General features: G+C 38.7%; 1 protein-coding gene across 9 annotated transcripts in view; it reads left to right on the top strand.

Moving 5' to 3' along the window:
- LOC106056728 (tumor protein p53-inducible protein 11-like) overlaps positions 1-20,391 on the top strand; it is a 303,798-nt gene that overhangs the window by 232,878 nt on the left and 50,529 nt on the right. For 2 of the 9 annotated variants that reach the window (XM_056043788.1, XM_056043787.1), the window contains exon 1: positions 8,792-9,017. The exons of 6 other annotated variants lie outside the window; for them this stretch is intronic. Coding sequence is in view for 1 of the 3 variants with exons in the window: in XM_056043792.1 (XP_055899767.1) it covers positions 8,998-9,017 (20 nt within the window). In the remaining 2 variants the exon portion in view is untranslated. Of the gene's footprint in view, positions 1-8,791; positions 9,018-20,391 lie in introns of those variants that run through there. One more of the 9 variants, XM_056043792.1, reaches the window with a different exon arrangement.

Below are 20,391 nucleotides of genomic sequence, written 5' to 3'. Positions count from 1 at the left end.
AAAAAAAACGTATTACATTCAGAACACATAGCGTTAAGTTGTGACAGAGTTAACATCGGTGTCCACAAAGACATTTCCACGAGCTATATGTTTCCACGGGAAATAGAGGATAATTATATTTATAATTAATAAAAGAATGCTGCGCTAAAAAAAATTACTAAGATTGCGATGTGATCCCAAGTAAAGCGCTTTTGTTTTTCCTTCATTTAAATGTGTAATGTTCAAAATTGTGTTATTAAGTTCGTCTTAGACTTTCGGCTACATTCAAACACAATAAGATAAGATAAGTTTTATTGATCCAATCAAATGGAAATTCAGTTTGACTACAATAGACAACCTCAGCGTAGCTACTGTAACAATAACAATATAGATGCAAATACGAACAACATTCACACACGAAACACATACACACTCACAACCAGCGCTTTATGAATTTGACTTCTATGTACTTCTCGATGAAGACAGATGATCTTGTTACACTCTGACCGACAGTGGGATGAATGAGTTTTAAAATCTTTCTGTTAAAGTTCTAATGGAAAGGAGACGACCACTTCGTTCAGATCTTATGTAACAGTGGTTTAATGGGTGCAGTCTATCTTTAAGAATCGTAAGTGATTTGGAAAGGCATCTTTCATGAAAAAGCTCTTCAAGAGATAGTAGCTGTGTTCGAGTGATACATGATGCTTTTTTAATTAGTCTATTTAGTCTAAGTCTTTGTGCCAGTGAAGTATTACCATACCAGCAGGTGATGGAAAAGTAAATTAGACTGATGATGGTTGCTGTATAAAAAAGTTTACTTTTTGTTTTTGTTCTAGGGTTTGGTTATTTATCTGAATTTCTGCAAGATGGCCTTTATATTTCCTAATATCTATTGCTAAAAATTGAAAGAGGCCAATGATCAGCCTGCTCGCAACATGCGACACTTTCAAATCCTGCCAATTATAAGTCTCCCAGTTCATGCTCATCAACGACTTCTCCACTCAACCTGTCAACACGGGACTCGTAGGTCACTGGTCACTGCTTTAAGCATACACACACACACAGTCACACAAACACACATTGTAATTCACTAGTCAGTCAGTCATTAGTATCTGCTGCATCATCTGTCACCAGAACATAAAAATCTATCCACAGTACAAGTTCTATCAGTAATCTGCACAAAGCTTATACATAACAAAATCCAGTGCTTTTTTGTAAAAAAAAAATTGGTGCCGGTACTCAGTAGTTGATTGCCTAACTTTTAATTACTAAGAAATTAATAATATACGTTACAATACAAGAAAAGTATTTTTTAAAAAAAAAAGGTGCCGGTACGCCGTACCGGTGCGTACCGTCACAAAAAAAGCCCTGACAAAATCAATCGAATTGTATAGGTCCTATCGTATCATACTTAGTTCTTTTAATTCCTTAGTTGTTAGCATTATTAAACTCACACGTACTGTCTCGTGGTTCTCGTGCATCTTTCACCCAAGCACTCAAAACTCACCACTGAAATGTTGTCTTGACAAATGAGGCTTTAAAGGCATATACACAATTGCTTTGACTTGCAAATAAGACCTCGTAGACTTTCAACACGGCAGTCGCTGTAGCGTTGGAATTGACAAGCAGAGCTGGAAGGTGGTTTGTGTGAGACAGTGTGTGAACTCAAGAGATGGACATTGAAGTATATAGTGAGACTGTGCGAACTCAAAGAGATGTTCATTGAACATATAATAAGAAAGTGTATGAGATATACACTAAAACTTTTCGACGCTCTAAAAACTATTGGGAAGAAGGAGCACTTGCCCTAATATATTATAATATATTAGAGTATGAAATATGTCTATATCTTTTTTTTTTTTACATATTTTTCTTTTGTATTCTTAAATTATGGTTCATTGTTTTATACATTTTACTTCTTTACTAATGATATCGTGACTCATCCTGAAGCGTTTCTAAATTCAGTGATTCTACTAATGGTGTTACTCTAATCTTGTGTGTGTTCTAGTTTCTTTATGTTTTCTTTAGTTTTTAGTTGTTGTTTTTTTATTAGAAAAAATGTGTTTTAATAATTCCGAATTCTTCGTTTGATATAAGAATAGCCTCGTTTTTCCAATATGGAATTTTATGATGACCTTCTCTATATTATTTCTATGGTCTAATTGTGCTTGTAGCATATATAAGGCCTAATTGTTTTGCCATGACAAAGATAGGAAAATCTTATCTCTATTTCATCATTTTGTTTTTGTTAGTTTTAAATACTTTCAATCTTTTGGGTTGGAAAGGTATGCACCGATTCGATTCCCATTTCCTTTCGAGTATTTCAGGGAGATACATTACAATATGAAGCGGCTAACAACAAACGAACAGAATATAGAAAACAAAATGTCAATACTGAGAGTTGGTTTACAATAAAATGTATTAAATGAACACATTTTGACCTACATTATATTTTAAGAAGCACCCGCATAGTTAGTACTCAGAAAATCAATCAGTCTGCTGATTGGATATAGCATGAGTGATTCTGATTTACTATCAGCGCCATTGGACGCAATTTTAGTGCAACATTTTATTTCGAGGTAGATATCCTCTTTAACCAAATACGTGTATTCACATTTGACTAGAGTAACACCTTTAGTAAAATCACTAAATTTAGAAAGCCTTCAGGAAAGAAGGCTCAAAAGTAAAATAGCAATCATACATAAAACACTGAACCATAATCTTCAAATACAAAAACAAAATTTAATAAAATACTCTGACAGACACAAAGATAAAGGCACATTCCTCGTCCCATATGCTAGGACAAATTTGTACAAATACTCCTTCTTCCCTAGTGCTTTTAGAGCATGGAATGGGTTGCCTGAGCTAGCCAGGAAAACCAGTGACTTGGCAGAATTTAAGTCATTGGTTAATATGCATGACGCGTAGGACGTAATCATCTTCTTTTTTGAAGTAACGTCTGTATTATATAAGGTGTGTAACAGACGATTCTTGAGCCAAGGGAAATAATCGAGGAAAATATAAATTTTTATTAACCGCAGTACATGCTGAGCGATTTACAATCTTACCAAAATTGTCGAAGTAATTTTTCTAATTCTAAAATAAAGGCTTGAGGAGGAGAAAAAAAATAGTAATCTCCCTTGCTATTAAATCTTTTATTGTTTTCTTCAATTATACAAACACTCGTTTGGGATTCTAATTTCATATTTCTAATTTTATATTGAAAAGTCGTTCGCAGATTGACGGGCTCATGACGTAACACTGACAATTGGTCAATGTGGAATGCATACAGTCAATCTTATTATATGTAAATTTCCACTCCCTGTGATGAGATGGTTGGAAGGAATGATAGCGTTGAAACTGCAAGTAAAGTGGACAGAGTGTCAAGCTAATTACGCGAATGGTGTGGGTTCGATCCCCAATCTTCAAATTTTTTCCAATGTCTGTCTAATAGGATCAGATCCTTCTCGAATCAAATCCAATCTGATCCATTCTTATCGGATACGATCCGATTCAACCTTAAATCATAGGACACTTAGTTTTACATAGTAGAGAGTTCTTTAAAAGAAAAAAAAACACTCAGAGAGTGGGTGTAGAACAAGAGAGAAGGGCAGGTGAGGAGGTGAAAATAAAGGTGATCTACTTTCAAACAATGTCTATCATCCTCACCTGTTCCTGTCTGTTAGACAGTTGTAGCACCACAAAATTTACCTGACAACCAGCTACCTGCGTTAGTCTCTGTATCCTGACAACCAGCTACCTGCGTTAATCTCTGTATCCTGATAATCCTAGACGTTTCAGAGTGAGGCAATTATTATATGAAGTCTTCTCATCGATTCTTTGGCCTGCCTTTTTTTTTCTTTTTCCTGATACAGTTCCGTGCAGGAACATGAAAATAACTTTCACAAACATTTCCAAATACTTGTAAAAATAAAAAAGAAGAATGTCAATTGTTTACACAAACAGATAGTATTATATTAATGCACATGACGCCTGGATTAATCTCATCCTTATAAGTTATGTTTTATCTATAATTAAAAGGTAAATAACTGTGATAATTCTAATAACCATATTGTCTTCGCACATCAAAATAATTCGAAAAATATGAAGTGATTATTAAAATTTTATAGCTATTTATATAATCCACACACAAAAAAAAAGCAATTACCCCGGCTTCTGTTTTATGTTGATTTATTAAATCTAAAATCTACATAGCTGTGTGATTTCACCAAACATACCCGGATGTACAATGTATAGTAGAATCGCGCCTTGCATTCTACATACATTGAATGAAGTAGTACTTTGGTGGATGTCAAATTTGTTCCTGAAAAACTTAACGGTTCTACTTTCTTTGTTTCTGAAGTCCAGCATGTTACTAAAAACAAGGTCGAAGTAGAATAAGGGAAACAGCTAGTTAAAAGGAATCGATGTAAATATATTACCGATTGTTTCCCTTGACATAATCAAATCTCCTTCTCACTTTGATAATGCTCAATTTACGTGATATCCTTCATTTGCAATCCATGTTATTGTTGTTTTTTTTACAATGCTTACACTAACTCATTCTGTCTGTGTGTTTGTCTGTCTGGGATCTTTTACATGTTATTTCTCCCGATTTCCATTATATGATCAATTCGACACCTTGCACAACTCTTGTTGATGACAAAACATCAATCAATTAAATATTATCTAATGAGTTAATCAATTCAACGTAATCATCTTTCTTTGCGTTCCTCATGGAACATAGAACCTCAGTAAAAACACACCACTCTCCACGGTCTCTTGCTAGTTTTAATGGCTTCCCAGTTCTTTCCGGTCCTCTTGGCTAGTACACTGCGTCCCCACGTTTTTTTTTTTTTGTTTTTGTTTGGTCTTTCTCTGCGTCTGGTGCCCTAGGGGGTTCCACTCTAAGGTCTGTCTAGCTCTGTTGTTGGTATCTTTTTAAAAGGTGTTACCAATCCATCACTTTCTCTCTAAAATCTCTAAAATTAGACGAAACTAACTAAGTTTGTCATATATACAAAATGCTCTTTAAGCTGAGATAAGATAAGCCTTATTTAGAGAATTAGTCCGTTCGCTAAAAATGTTAAACTAACAACAGACTATTAAACCTTCTTTTTTTTTCATACGTACTTTAATAGCTCAGTGGCCAACACGTCGGCTTTACACCACGGAGACTTGAAACATCAGGTTCGAATTCTGACTCGAACAATTTTTTTTTTTAAACTGTTAAAACGTCAACACGGAAACCTCCCCCCCCCCCCTCCAACTGATCCCCAAAAGTGATTGGACCATAGCGCACTGATCATGTTATAAGCATGAAAGTTGCGCTAAACAAAATAATTAATATAAATATTTCTAATCGCACAAAGTTATTATTTGCATTCAATTATTACCTTTGTTATCTGGTTTTCTTTTTAAAATGTTATTTTCATTCTTTGAATAGCTTAGTGTTATCTACATAAATATCACTTTAATTAGCTCTGAACAACTGGTCGATTTGTCATACAATTGCACTATATAGCCTGTTCTACGAGCTTACTCATCACAGATATACTTTACATTTTAAATACCATTCTGAAAGCCTGGCACGTATCAGCAGAAGTGGCATAGATTTGAGGTGTGGCTGAGCAGACGATATCGGCCTAATTTAGGTCAGGGTCAGATGTATTGCAATGGGCTGTTTGAATATTTCATACATTGACTCTCACTCGGTAGTGAATGAAACAAAACTCTCAGGATGAATTGAATTTATTTTACAAGACATTAATGTACAATTATTCAAGATGACGAACTAATTTTGAGAGTATTGATGTCATAGTGGTGGCTCTGTAGCTGTTTGGTTAAATGCTTGGCTTTCAAACCAGGGATCTTGGGTTTGAATCTCGGTTAAGTCTGGGATTTTGAATTTTGGGATTTTTAGGGCGCCCCTGAGTCCACCCCATTCTAACGGGTACCTGACTTTAGTTTGTGAAAGTAAAGGCGGTTGGTCGTTATGCTGGCCACCTGACACTGTGCCCGTTGGCCTCAGAAACAGATGACCCTAGCATCATCTGAAAGGGAAACTTTACTTTTTTTTTTTTTTTTACTGTCAAGAGTACATTACAACCCTAACCTACATTTACCGATGAGTGTACAATTCATGTAATAATTCTCTCCTTCTTTTGTGGTCGAATATAAACACAAGTAGATTTTGATTGTCTATGAACTGGAAGAAAACTGCGAAGCCCGATCTTCGTTTTAAAAAGCCGATTACAATCAAGGCAGGGGTAGGTGTGGTGTATTGGAATTTGGCCTGCTTTGCTCAAATACATTTTTGGTGACGTGGAAGGTGTTATGCAGAGTGTGTGTGTGTGTGTGCGTTTCTATGGTGACGGTGGAAAGAGGTTAGCGATTGGTTGTGAATGATGCAACATAAGTTGTATTGTAAAGTCAGTAGGTATTAGAGAACTACACCCCACAAAAATGGCCATTCGAGTAAAAAAGAAACTTGTACGCATGGCGAGCTAGCTCTGTACGGAGACAGGGAAACTCTACAACGAACTGCTGCTTTCCTTGTTCGTATTAACAGACAATAAGAGTTCTCAACACAGTGCCCTAGTGCGATGAGACTCACTCGGTATTAGAGGAGACGACTCTAAAACTTGAGACTGAAAGGTTGTTTTATTGCAGTGAGTTATGATTGGGTTAAGTCTGGTACATTTATTTTGTCTCATTTCAACTTCAACTTGGTTTGTCTCTATATAAATAAAGTTCTAGTTAGTTTTGTTCACAAAAGGAAGTTATTCAATTTTTTTAAAGTTTAATACTTAAGATATATTATTCCTACAATAGTTCAGTTGTCTACCAGCAGTTTGGTGCTACAAGTCAACGACCGGTAACAACAGAGTTGGGAGAGAAAGAGTGTGAAAATAAAGGAGGTGATGTTTGTGTTTTTTTTTTTAAATTTATTTTTGTTTTTCTTATTCCACCTTCCATGATGGAGATTTGTTGTGGATCTTTATACCTGCGCTAAGCAAACATCTGATATCGCGTCGAAGCAGGTGTATCTAACACACACTAACATGAGGCAAAGTGGTAAGTTTAATATGACTGCCTTAGGGATTCTCCATTCTCCAATGACTGCATACTGCTCAGCGCTGTAGATGTAGCAGTTCATCAAAAATAAAGCTTTGCGCCTGCTGCATTAGTCGCAAAGCCGGAAATAGATTGTCGGGAATTATCGAACTTTAAAGGTTTGTCCATCCAGAAAAGTACCACATTAAAATAAAACTAAAACTTTGATAATGGGTCAGCCTTCCTAGTTGTCTAATACCATCACATGTACAGCTTCGATGTTTTGTGAACTTTGACCCGCAGCCTTAGATTATTTTAAGGTTTGAAGTTGAAATATCTAGTATGAGTAGCATTATTTGTGTTTGATCTTGACATATGTCAGGACTCATGTTCAAGTGTTTGAACTAATGGATTGAATATCCTATGTACTTAGTTTTGCTATTACCTAATTTCATAACATGGAACCAAAGCTCCATCCTGAACTTTGGATCTGTTCGAACCGAACCCGATCTTTATATATATGGATTGATTCCCATCTCTAGTCAGACATATGAAAAAAAAATCTATACGATTAGAAATATTTGTACCAAATGATTTTGTTTAACTTCTAGCTTTCTCAATGCGCTATGATCCTATCACATGTCTGGACCAGGTGTGAAAGGAGGAGGGGAGAAGAGGGGGTACCTCTGTGAATGTTTGCGTGATCGTTTGTTTTTAAATGCATAAAAAAAATTTCACCCAGGGCTCAATAGTCCCCAAGGGGACATCAAGCGTCATGTAAAAGCAATTCTTTTAGCGTCATGTGAATGCAAAACTTATAGCGTTATTTAAATGCAAAGCTTTTAGCGTCTTGTAAATGCAAAGTTTTTAGCGTCATGTAAATGAAAGCTTTTAGCGTCATGTAAATTTAAAGCTTTTAGCGTCATGTAAACTTAAAGCTTTTAGCGTCTTGTAAATGCAAAGCTTTTAGCGTCATGTAAATGAAAGCTTTTAGCGTCATGTAAATTTAAAGCTTTTAGCGTCATGTAAATGCAAAGCTTTTAGCGTCATGTAAATGCAAAGCTTTTAACGTCATGTAAACTTAAAGCTTTTAGCGTCTTGTAAATGCAAAGCTTTTAGCGTCATGTAAATTTAAAGCTTTTAGCGTCATGTAAATTTAAAGCTTTTAGCGTCATGTAAATGCAAAGCTTTTAACGTTATGTAAATGAAAGCTGTTAGAGTGATGTAAATGCAAAGCTTTTAGCGTCATGTAAATTTAAAGCTTTTAGCGTCATGTATATGCAAAGCTTTTAGCGTCATGTAAATACAAATCTGTTAGATTTATCTAAATGCAATGCTTTTAGCGTGATGTAAATGCAAAGCTTTTAGCGCGATTTAAATCAACTGCTTCTAAATTTATGTGCCTATAAATACATTGCTTGAACCTTGCTACTTCCGGTAGCCCCTGGCCAATCAGAAAGGGCGTAATAAATTTACTGCCACATTTCTCATCGAAAATGAAACAATCTCTTTGGATTACTTGTTAAGTGTTTAATTCCAAATGTCTAGGTGTGATGATGGCCTGGCTGGGGGTTTGGGAGGTACAAGTTTCAGTGTAATGTGGAGTAATACTCCCCCACCCCCTCCCCACGTCCGACCCCAATTTTAAATTGTTTGTGACAGTAGGCCGTCATACAAGAACGGCGCGTGCAGTTGTCAGGCAACGATCGTGGAGGGGGAGTGAGGCTGGGCGAGGAGAGTAGCGCGAGGCAGATTGTCTCCCCTGGTAGTCCGAGGTTCAGACGTGAGTGTAGGAGTGTGTTTTCGGAGATATTGAAATTTCAAACGTGTCATATTCACTAGCTGTTTTTTTTTTCCATTTCTTTGATTTTGTTATGATGTTTTCATTTGTTCCAGACCGTTCGTATAATGTGATTTTTTAAACTTTAAACTGTAGTTCAGACTTTGATTTCCTGGAGGTGTATGTGGCTCACTAGTTTGGGGTAACGTTCATTTATTGATTTGTTCGCCAAATGAAAACGCTGCGATTGATTAATGGTCGATTACACTTCACTTCTCAGGATCTTAAGTAGCAGAGCGCTCTGGGCTAGATTAAGTCTGCACAGATAGATCTAGAAATAAGTGAAGTTTGATTTGTTTCGTTTGAAAGTACATTGTAGAATTATATTGTTATGATTATCCCAAGTGCTTAGGTTACACTTTAATTACTGTCTGAGTCTGAACGGGACCTCATTTAGACTTGGTAATGCACTAAACGATTAGATATACGGAGCCCATTGTAAGGCACATTTTCCTTTGCTTTTTCTATAAAATTATCGAAATGATTCCTGATACCTTTTTTGGGGTGGGGCCCACGAGTCAAGTGGGGGCCCACGAGTCAAGTGGGGGCCCGCGAGTCAAGTGGGGACCCACGAGTCATGTGGGGGCCCACGAGTCAAGTGGGGGCCCGCGAGTCAAGTGGGGGCCCACGAGTCATGTGGGGGCCCACGAGTCAAGTGGGGGCCCTACGCTATAGCTAAGGTTGCTAAGACAATGTGCCAGTATGCTTCTTAGATGTAATAGTGGATCTTATTTTAAAGTACGTTTAGCATGGATTCGTTGGTTTTACTTTTTAACCCTTTCCCCCCTACGTGAAGTCGTCTGCATTCTTCAGACTTATCGTTTCAAACAATCCTCGTTCATGGCAATGTCCCTGATCAAGGCAATCGAATGTCGATTCTAGCATTTTAACCAATGACTTAAATTCTGCCAAGTCACTGGTTTTCCTGGCTAGCTCAGGCAACCCATTCCATGCTCTAATTGCGCCAGGAAGGAGCACTTGTACTAATTTGTCCTAGCATATGGAACGAGGAATGTGCCTTTATCTTTGTGTCTTTCATAGTATTTTATTAAATTTTGTTTTTGTATTTGAAGATTATGGTTCTGTGCTTTATGTATAATTGCTACTTTGCTTTTAAGTCTTCTATCCAGAAGGCTTTGCATGACGCGTAGGACGTAATCATCCTCTTTTTTGAAGTAACGTCTGTACTATATAAGATAAGATAAGATACAGACCTAAAATGAATGTGATTTGATTTCCCGTTATGGTTACACTTTCTTTTTTATCACCAGGATATAATGACCTAGAACAGGGGTTCTCAACCTGTGAGTCGCGACCCCTTTGGAGGTCGATTGACGATTTGCCAGGGGTCGCCTAAGACCATCGAAAATATGGATTGTTTTTGTCTATTCTTCTATTGTTGTATGTGTGTGTGTGGGGGGGGGGGTCGCGTCAGAGTGGGGGATTGTAAAAAGGGGTCGCCGAGCATAAAAATTTGAGAACCGCTGACCTAGAATGTCTAGACGCCCGCGTTCCTAAAACATTATATGTCAACAGTGAATAATTCTTGTCAGTCATCGTCACTAGACCTAATTAGAAAATGTATTTGAATATCTCGTCAATAAATGTTCTCAATCAACTTCACCTTAATCTATCTCACCTAAATCTATCCCTTAGTTTGATGAATCAATGGGGCACCACCCATGATCTGTCTACAGTCTTTCTCCATTCCTTTCAGTATTTTCGCCCCGGATAGAATCTCTTAAAATAATGTGTCGATCCATTCTTTTATGTTGTCTTCCCATCACTTTCTCTTTCTTCCTGTTCTTCTTTTTCCTGGTACTGTTACCTGAAGGAAGGTCTTTGTTATTGTTATTAATAGGTGTTGCCAATTCCTTTAAAATAAATGCAACAAGAAATGTGTTTCTTTTAATGAAAGCTAGCTTTACGGTTGATCTAGAACAGTGGTTCTCAAATTTTTTCCTCAATGGAACATTTCGCCCATTCTAACATTTTCCTTATTTATAGAGAGAAAAATGTACGCCCAGGCCTACCATTCCAGCAGTTCATGAACACTTTGGGAAACACTGATCTATAAATTTATATTATTTTTTTTTATTCATAAGGGTCTTGACTAAGTAGATCACAGAAACAAATAATATAACCTTAGATTCAAATCATGTTCTGTCGATGCTGATACAATATGACCCACACATCAAAACCAAGTTTCTGTTAGATGGTAGAGAACTTGTAAGCAAATTTCATCATTGTCTTTGCCTCTCAATCTCCTTGTCCGTTTGATGTCCACAGAGTTTGATACTTGCAGCGAGTTCTAATTAATATGTTCTAGGATTTAATCGTATGAAAATTCAGTAGTTTTGATTTGTTTTGTAAGTATTTTTTTCTATGTTTTCTAGAATTAAACGAAGCTAACATGTCTGCCAGGGTTTTGATCTTTTAATTAAAATGTCAGATTCTCTTTGAAGAAAGTGATCTGGTCTGAAATAGCTTCATTGATCTTCTGCGTGGGATGGGTGGGTCAGGGAGGCAGGTGTTTCATATAGCAGATTTTGGGAACTCGGTTTTTTTTTAAGATACATCTGGAGATGGAAATGTTGGTTTAAAACTATCGCTTAACACTACAGTACACACGCAAACACACACACACACAAAGGTTTACACTGTCTGCCTAGATTCACTTGATACACTTTAAGTTTGAAATCACTTTTAAGTTTTAAGTGAAGATAAGATTCCCTTTCAGCCTCTGCGATCTAGGGGTCAGATGAGGTTAAGGTCATCTGTTGATGCGGCCAACGGTTAACGAGCAGGGTGTCGTATGGCCCGCACAACGACCAAAGTTAGGCACCCATTAGAGTTGGATCGACTCGGGGGAGCCCGTTGGATCCCAAAGATAAAAAAATCTCAGTCTTGACCGAGATTCGAACCCAGGTTCGGAAGCCGAGCCCTTAAGCACTCGGCCACAGCTACGTGAAGATAAATGAGAATAATGGAGTCCAAAGATGTTGAATAATATGTCAATCTGAAGTTTACAATCAACAAAACAATATTAAGGACGCTAAACTGAATTTACCTTTTTTTTTAACTAAGTAAAAAACAAAAAAAAAAAAAACAAAAAAAAAAGAACCTTAACCCTAATTCCATTATGAAAGTTCAAATGTAATAAAATAATAATATAAAAAAATATTTTTAAAAATGTTTGGCACAATGGACCTCATTCACCAATCGTAAACAAACAACATTTTGCCACTTTATATCTCTATATCTTCTATACAAATTACGCAATCCATCTAGGCTGTCACGTGATACGTAATTTTTTTTTTGTTTTATCAATAGTATCACGTGGCTTAATGTTGTTTGTCTACGATTGGTGAATGAGGTCCGTTCGGGTATCGAACCCGTGGCACCTTCATCTGCTAGAAAGCATCTTATGATTCGGCTAGCGAGGAAGGCCTACTTATGTGATAATGTATTGGTATGTTCTTTATAGGGACAACTAGATCTAACACTAGACCTACAGTTCTGACATAGTACCACTAAGACTTAGTCCAGATCTACTTCTACTTCTACATCTAGATGCAATCTATATTTAGGTTGGCGAAAACATAAGGGCCCATAAACGCTGCTTGTAAACGTCAGTAACATTGAAGTCATGATTGAAGCAACTTTAATGTTACTGTTATCTCGTTATTACGTTAATACGGCTGACTACGCCATGTTGGCTTTAGACCTAGATATAGTCACTAGCCAAATTTATATTTTCTTTTTAATTTTTTTAATTTGAAAAACTGTAACGACAAAGTAGAGTTGTTCCCCGTGTGGCCAACGAGCTTGTAATTCTTTTTTCAACTATTAAACTGTTAAATTTCTAGAAAAATCGTTTTTCCAGAGTCGTTTTTTTTTTTTTTATAGCAGCTTTCCAGTTTCCACGAAGTTGTGACTTGAGTAGAGGTATTGTAAAAACATCTGGGCTGTACTTCTATAATTATCTCAATGCGTGGCAGTTGACCTACATATCAAGTCTTGCTGTCAACTAGTAGCATTTTTAAATAAGTTTCTAAGTCAAGTTCTTCCACCAAATTGAAATTATTTTGTGCTAATAACGGAATCGCTTAGAAAATTTTATTCTGCAGTGCTTAAAGGTGCTAAAAAAATTATCACATAAATTTAAAAAAAAAAAACATAGCTTATTAAATATTCTTTTTTTTTTCGTACACTTAAAATCGATTCATAGATATTTTTTTTTCGCCATGTCTTGAAACCTCGCCATCATGATTGTCAGCTGGCAATGCTTTGGCCATCGGGGGTACTCAAGCGTGTCCAGTGTATTCACAGTTGCAAGGTCCAGTCCGTTCACCTCACTTCCACTGTATCCAACTGATCACGGTTCGTTGCTTCCTGTAAGCATTGGCTCAGATCAATCGAACCCTTAGTCGTTGGGAATATTTCCGATCTGATTGTACAACCTCTCCACATTTCTGGGATTCCTAACCGGAAAAAAAAAAATCCCAAAACTCTGTTTTCGCTTCCATACAATCAGACTTCATCTAATAATCCATAGTTTGTACATTTAACTTTTAGAAAAAAATATTGAGGGTAAAATTTTACTGCATCTTAGTTTGACTTTGAGATAAAGCACAGCAAATATTTAAATCTGACTGTTAGAGATTTTTTTAAGCTGCTATGAAAATCAAAGTGTATTGTTGAAATATGGGTGTAACGTGACGATGTAACTTTTTAAGATTTTTTAATAACATGTTTGTATACATATTTAATAGACAATTATTGAACGGTAATAACACTATCTATTTGTTTAAATCAATCTGAAGCTTCATTTTCAATTTTAAATGTTAAGGGTTTTAAAAGATGTGTCTCTCCTTTTGATCTCATCGTTTTTTTGTGTTACATATTTTTTTAATGTGACGCTTCAAAAAGAAATATCAGTGAACAACCTAAATTTGCAAATAAACCTATTTTTTACGCGGTATCAATAATGAAAAATAACTGAAATACTCTGGAAGTATCTGGTAATGTCCCCGGCTACCACAACTATACGAGAGTGGGTACCTGAAAAATGGTTGAAATCCTGGGATGACTCCAACACTGCCAGGGGAGTCTGGCAGCACATGCGCCGCCCAAATCGAGAGGACCCGTGGTGGAGGCTAAAAAGGTCGGAACGGACAACAATAGCGCAGTGGCGTACGGGACACTGCCCCATAGGTGCGTACTTCGCCCGGTTCCGGTCAAACTTTGATGCCCGTTGCCGACACTGCGAGGAATCAGAAGAGACGGTGGCGCACGTCTTGCAAGAGTGTCCGCAGCTCCGCGAGCTGCGGGAAGACGTATCCAGTGGTTCACTATGTTTGTATGGAAGCTATGAGGCACTACGCCAAACAGCAGAGTTCCTTACCAGGGCACTACGGGAGACCTAGGTCTCCCTGCCTTGTCACCAATTGGAGTTCATCTCAGGTAATGTCCCCTTTTAGACCCAAAAGTCCCGGTAGTTTTATTGAGGTTGCCAAGTGGCCAGAACCTAAAGTCTCTCTTTATATTTCCAACTTATGCCAGGTAAGCGTTAGTGTTAGATTCAGGGACACAAAATTTAAAATCCAGAATTTTAGATTCCAGTCTATGTTGGGAGACAAGCTCCTGAACCTTTTAATCTTATCTTATCTTACCACTCAGACAGCACTCCTTCACGTTCGGTAGACTCATAAAGTTCTAAACATCTTTTAATTCAAATTTTCAGCTTTCACCAAAATTTAAACCCGAGACTACTCGGTTCGGAAACAAAGCGCTATACTCTCAACCACCACGCCATCTCCAGCAAATGATGGCTCACCACATGTTAGCTCACCACATGTTAGCTCACCACATGTTAGCTCAAATAACTTAACCCCCAGTCTCCGTACTGTATTCCAACGCAAAACCCTTGCCTCACTTGCCACGTGACCACCATCCATCCTTACAGCGACGTCGGGTGGACATTTTAAGAACTCCCTTTCTATCAAGTGTTACGATACAAATGTTTAGAAGAATGTCAAGCGTTTCAGTGGAAACGTAATCGGGTTTTGAAAAAGTGTAAATCAAACTACGAAAGAATTTAAAGGGATAAAAAAAAGACGGGAATACAGAACCAAAAAGTAGTTGTCGATATATTTAGATGACATAACTTTGTCTCACATAGGTTGTTGATATATTTAGATGACATAACTCTGTATCACATAAGTTGTTGATATATTTAGATGACATAACTTTGTCTCACATAAGTTGTTGATATATTTAGATGACATAACTTGTCTCACATAAGTTGTTGATATATTTAGATGACATAACTTTGTCTCACATAAGTTGTCGATATATTTAGATGACATAACTTGTCTCACATAAGTTGTCAATATATTTAGATGTCCTAACTTGTCTCACATAAGATGTCAATATATTTAGATGACATAACTTGTCTCACATAAGCTGTCAATATATTTTGATGACATAACTTGTCTCACATAAGTTGTCAATATATTTAGATCACATAACTTGTCTCACATAAGTTGTCAATATATTTCATTTAGATGACATAACTTGTCGATATATTTCGATGACATAACTGAACATTCTGACCAATGTTTCAGAAGCGTAAAAAATCAATCCATGAAATGACCTGTGCATTGTGTTCGCTTGTTAACAGGAAAGCGCGTGGCGTGACGGGATTGTAAGGCCTCGGAATGTTACGTCTAAGATTGTAGGAGCGTAAATCGGATGTATTCGGGCTTAATGTGGTAGCGAGCAGTAGCGGACTGGGCCGCGGTCTGTCACGCGATACATGCCGTTAGGGCATCACCAGGTCAGGTTATAACTGAATACGATCTCTGGCAAGGCTTCATGTAGATTTAGTATAGATAAGATTTTAAGGCATACTATGGTTTTTAGAGTATTCTAGACTCTTATTTATATATTATAAAAGGCATATGTTTGTATGTATGTTTCTCCAGTAAACTGATGACATGAAACATTTCAGGGAACGCTTGGGTAGGGGCTATAGAGGAAAAAGTAACCTAACATAGGAAATAAACATCTTTGCAAAATTGATAAGAAGATGGTCATAAACACATCATTCAGTTACTCGTTTTCTATTTCTTTCTTTCTCTCTCTTTCTCTCTCTCTCTCTCTTTCTCTTTCAATTTCTCTGTTTCTTTCCCTAGATTTATCTCTTTCTCTTTTTTACTTTCTCTATTTATCTCTTTTTTTTCACTGTCTCTATTCTCTCTCTCTCTCTCTCTCTCTCTTTATTACTCTCTGGCTCTCTACTTCTCTGTCTCTATTTTTCCTGTCTTTGTCTCTCTATGTCTCTATATTCTCTCTCTGTTTCTCTCGGTCTCTATTTTCTCTCTCTCTCTCTCTATTTTCTCTCTCAGTCTTTCTCTATCTCTATTTTCTATCTCCGTTTCTCTCTTTCTCTATATTCTCTCTCTTTCTCTATTTTCTCTCTTTATCTCTATTTTCTCTCTTTATCTCTATTTTCTCTCGTTTTCTCTCTTTATCTCTATTTTCTCTCTCAGTCTCTCTCTTTCTCTATTTGCTCTCTCTATCTCTATTTTCTCTTTTTCACTCTTTTCTCTCTTTATCTCTATTTTCTCTCTGTCTTTCTCTATCTCTATTTTCTCTCTCTTTCTCTCTTTCTCTATTTTCTCTCTCTTTCTCTCTTTCTCTATTATCTCTCTCTATCTCTATTTTCTCTTTCAGTCTTTCTCTATCTCTATTTTCTCTCTCTGTTGCCCTTTATCTCTATATTCTCTCTCTGTTTCTCTCTTTCTCTGTCTCTATTTTCTGTCTCTCTCTCTCTTTTCCCTCTCTTCCTTTCATCTTCCTACCATACTCTCTTTCTCATTGTTTTTCTTTCATTACTCTTATTTCTTTCCTCCTTCTACCGCTCACGCTCTCGAGATTTCACGTGACCACGTCTATGACGCCACTTCCTGTTTTCACAAACACGTCGGGGGCTGATTGCGCGTTAGCTTTATTAATATCTCATTAAAAGCTGATGTTTAGCCACACTTTGTCTCAGAGAGAGAGATTATCACTATCAGAAAGTACTCATATAGAACGGTGCTGACCCCACTACCAAACATCTCTGTACTGGCAAAAGTGAGGAGGCTGTAGAGTTTATGTCCGAGCGATAAAATAGTGCTCCAGCTATTGATTAAACCAAACCTTCCGATTCAGTGGTTCCTCTCAGCAGGTTAATAGCTGTTTTTTTTTGTGTTTTTTTTTTTTTTACGTCTGGTCAGGCAGTACTATCTGTGTGTAGTCGCTGACCACAGAAGCCAAGAATCACTAGTTTGCCCAAATGATTATGTCCCGTGTATACTTTCTAAATAAATAGAGTTGTCTTCTCTTGTCTGCGTTCTCTCTACTGTGTTAGTAAAAATAGTTGGCACGCTCTTCTGTTCCGTGTGTTAACAAAAAGAAAAAAATGTTTTCGAACTGTTTGTTCCTTCAGATACTTTAATAAATCTGTTGTGTGCAGTGCATGACTAAACACTAGAAATCAAATTACCACACCAATAGCGCATTGTGGAATATATAAAAAAAAAAAAAACAGCAAAGAAAAGCTTGCAATCTATGGGGCAGATGATGATATGGTCAATTTTTCCTTTGGTCAACGGTATCGAGCAGGTTGTCGTGTGGTCCAAGCACTGACCCATGTGTTTACTCATTATTCTAAAAGAAATAAAAGATATTTCCCTAGAGGATTCCCAGACTAATTGGACCTAGAGGATGTCCCAGACTAATTGGACCTAGAGGATGTCCCAGACTAATTAGACCTAGAGGATGTCCCAGACTAATTGGACCTAGAGGATGTCCCAGACTAATTGAACCTAGAGGATGTCCCAGACTAATTGGACCTAGCGGATGTCCCAGACTAATTGGACCTAGAGGGTGCCCCAGACTTATTGGACCTAGAGTATGTCTCAGACTAATTGGACCTAGAGGATGTCCCAGACTAATTGGACCTAGGGGATGTCCCAGACTAATTGGACCTTATGCTGGAGAAAATAAAACAAGTTTCTTTATGTTTCAATTTTAGAACCTTCTCTCAAAATTAAAATAGTTGCAGGACTTGAACCAGATAGTTGCATCATTTAGAGTGTTAGACCATATAATTGCAGGACTTGGACCATAGAGCCTTAAGTATATGATTCAATTTCACACTTCGACTAACTGACCATACTAGATCTGTCTTATCTCATAAATTACGGACTTTTCAATTAAAGGGGAAGATGATTGCATTCTACTGAGATGAACTCCGATTGGTGGCAAGGCTGGAAGGTTCAGTCCTCCCGCAGAGCCTAGGCGAGAAACTCTGCTGTTAGGCGTAGTGCCGATTACATTCTACTGAGATGAACTCCGATAGGTGGCTAGGCTGGAAGGTTCAGTCCTCCTGTAGAGCTTTGGCGAGAAACTCTGCTGTTAGGCGTAGTGCCGATTACATTCTACTGAGATAAACTCCGATTGGTGGCAAGGCTGGAAGGTTCAGTCCTCCCGCAGAGCCTAGGCGAGAAACTCTGCTGTTAGGCGTAGTGCCGATTACATTCTACTGAGATGAACTCCGATTGGTGGCAAGGCTGGAAGGTTCAGTCCTCCCGCAGAGCCTAGGCGAGAAACTCTGCTGTTAGGCGTAGTGCCGATTACATTCTACTGAGATGAACTCCGATAGGTGGCAAGACTGGAAGGTTCAGTCCTCCCGCAGAGCTTTGGCGAGAAACTCTGCTGTTAGGCGTAGTGCCGATTACATTCTACTGAGATGAACTCCGATTGGTGGCAAGGCTGGAAGGTTCAGTCCTCCCGCAGAGCCTAGGCGAGAAACTCTGCTGTTAGGCGTAGTGCCGATTACATTCTACTGAGATGAACTCCGATAGGTGGCTAGGCTGGAAGGTTCAGTCCTCCTGTAGAGCTTTGGCGAGAAACTCTGCTGTTAGGCGTAGTGCCGATTACATTCTACTGAGATAAACTCCGATTGGTGGCAAGGCTGGAAGGTTCAGTCCTCCCGCAGAGCCTAGGCGAGAAACTCTGCTGTTAGGCGTAGTGCCGATTACATTCTACTGAGATGAACTCCGATTGGTGGCAAGGCTGGAAGGTTCAGTCCTCCCGCAGAGCCTAGGCGAGAAACTCTGCTGTTAGGCGTAGTGCCGATTACATTCTACTGAGATGAACTCCGATAGGTGGCAAGACTGGAAGGTTCAGTCCTCCCGCAGAGCTTTGGCGAGAAACTCTGCTGTTAGGCGTAGTGCCGATTACATTCTACTGAGATGAACTCCGATTGGTGGCAAGGCTGGAAGGTTCAGTCCTCCCGCAGAGCCTAGGCGAGAAACTCTGCTGTTAGGCGTAGTGCCGATTACATTCTACTGAGATGAACTCCGATTGGTGGCAGGACTGGAAGGTTCAGTCCTCCCGCAGAGCCTAGGCGAGAAACTCTGCTGTTAGGCGTAGTGCCGATTACATTCTACTGAGATGAACTCCGATTGGTGGCAAGGCTGGAAGGTTCAGTCCTCCCGCAGAGCCTAGGCGAGAAACTCTGCTGTTAGGCGTAGTGCCGATTACATTCTACTGAGATGAACTCCGATTGGTGGCAAGGCTGGAAGGTTCAGTCCTCCCGCAGAGCCTAGGCGAGAAACTCTGCTGTTAGGCTTAGTGCCGATTACATTCTACTGAGATGAACTCCGATAGGTGGCTAGGCTGGAAGGTTCAGTCCTCCCGTAGAGCCTAGGCGAGAAACTCTGCTGTTAGGCGTAGTGCCGATTACATTCTACCGAGATGAACTCCGATTGGTGGCAAGGCTGGAAGGTTCAGTCCTCCCGCAGAGCCTAGGCGAGAAACTCTGCTGTTAGGCGTAGTGCCGATTACATTCTACTGAGATGAACTCCGATTGGTGGCAAGACTGGAAGGTTCAGTCCTCCCGCAGAGCCTAGGCGAGAAACTCTGCTGTTAGGCGTAGTGCCGATTACATTCTACTGAGATGTACTCCGATAGGTGGCAAGGCTGGAAGGTTCAGTCCTCCCGTAGAGCTTTGGCGAGAAACTCTGCTGTTAGGCGTAGTGCCGATTACATTCTACTGAGATGAACTCCGATTGGTGGCAAGGCTGGAAGGTTCAGTCCTCCCGCAGAGCCTAGGCGAGAAACTCTGCTGTTAGGCGTAGTGCCGATTACATTCTACTGAGATGAACTCCGATTGGTGGCAAGGCTGGAAGGTTCAGTCCTCCCGCAGAGCCTAGGCGAGAAACTCCGCTGTTAGGCGTAGTGCCGATTGCATTCTACTGAGATGAACTCCGATTGGTGGCAAGGCTGGAAGGTTCAGTCCTCCCGCAGAGCCTAGGCGAGAAACTCTGCTGTTAGGCGTAGTGCCGATTACATTCTACTGAGATGAACTCCGATAGGTGGCTAGGCTGGAAGGTTCAGTCCTCCCGTAGAGCTTTGGCGAGAAACTCTGCTGTTAGGCGTAGTGCCGATTACATTCTACT

This window comes from Biomphalaria glabrata, chromosome 10 (assembly GCF_947242115.1).
Source record: "Biomphalaria glabrata chromosome 10, xgBioGlab47.1, whole genome shotgun sequence".
Lineage (NCBI taxonomy): Eukaryota > Metazoa > Mollusca > Gastropoda > Planorbidae > Biomphalaria > Biomphalaria glabrata.
Note: the sequence above shows the minus strand (reverse complement) of the source record. Positions and strands in the feature narration are given on the sequence as shown.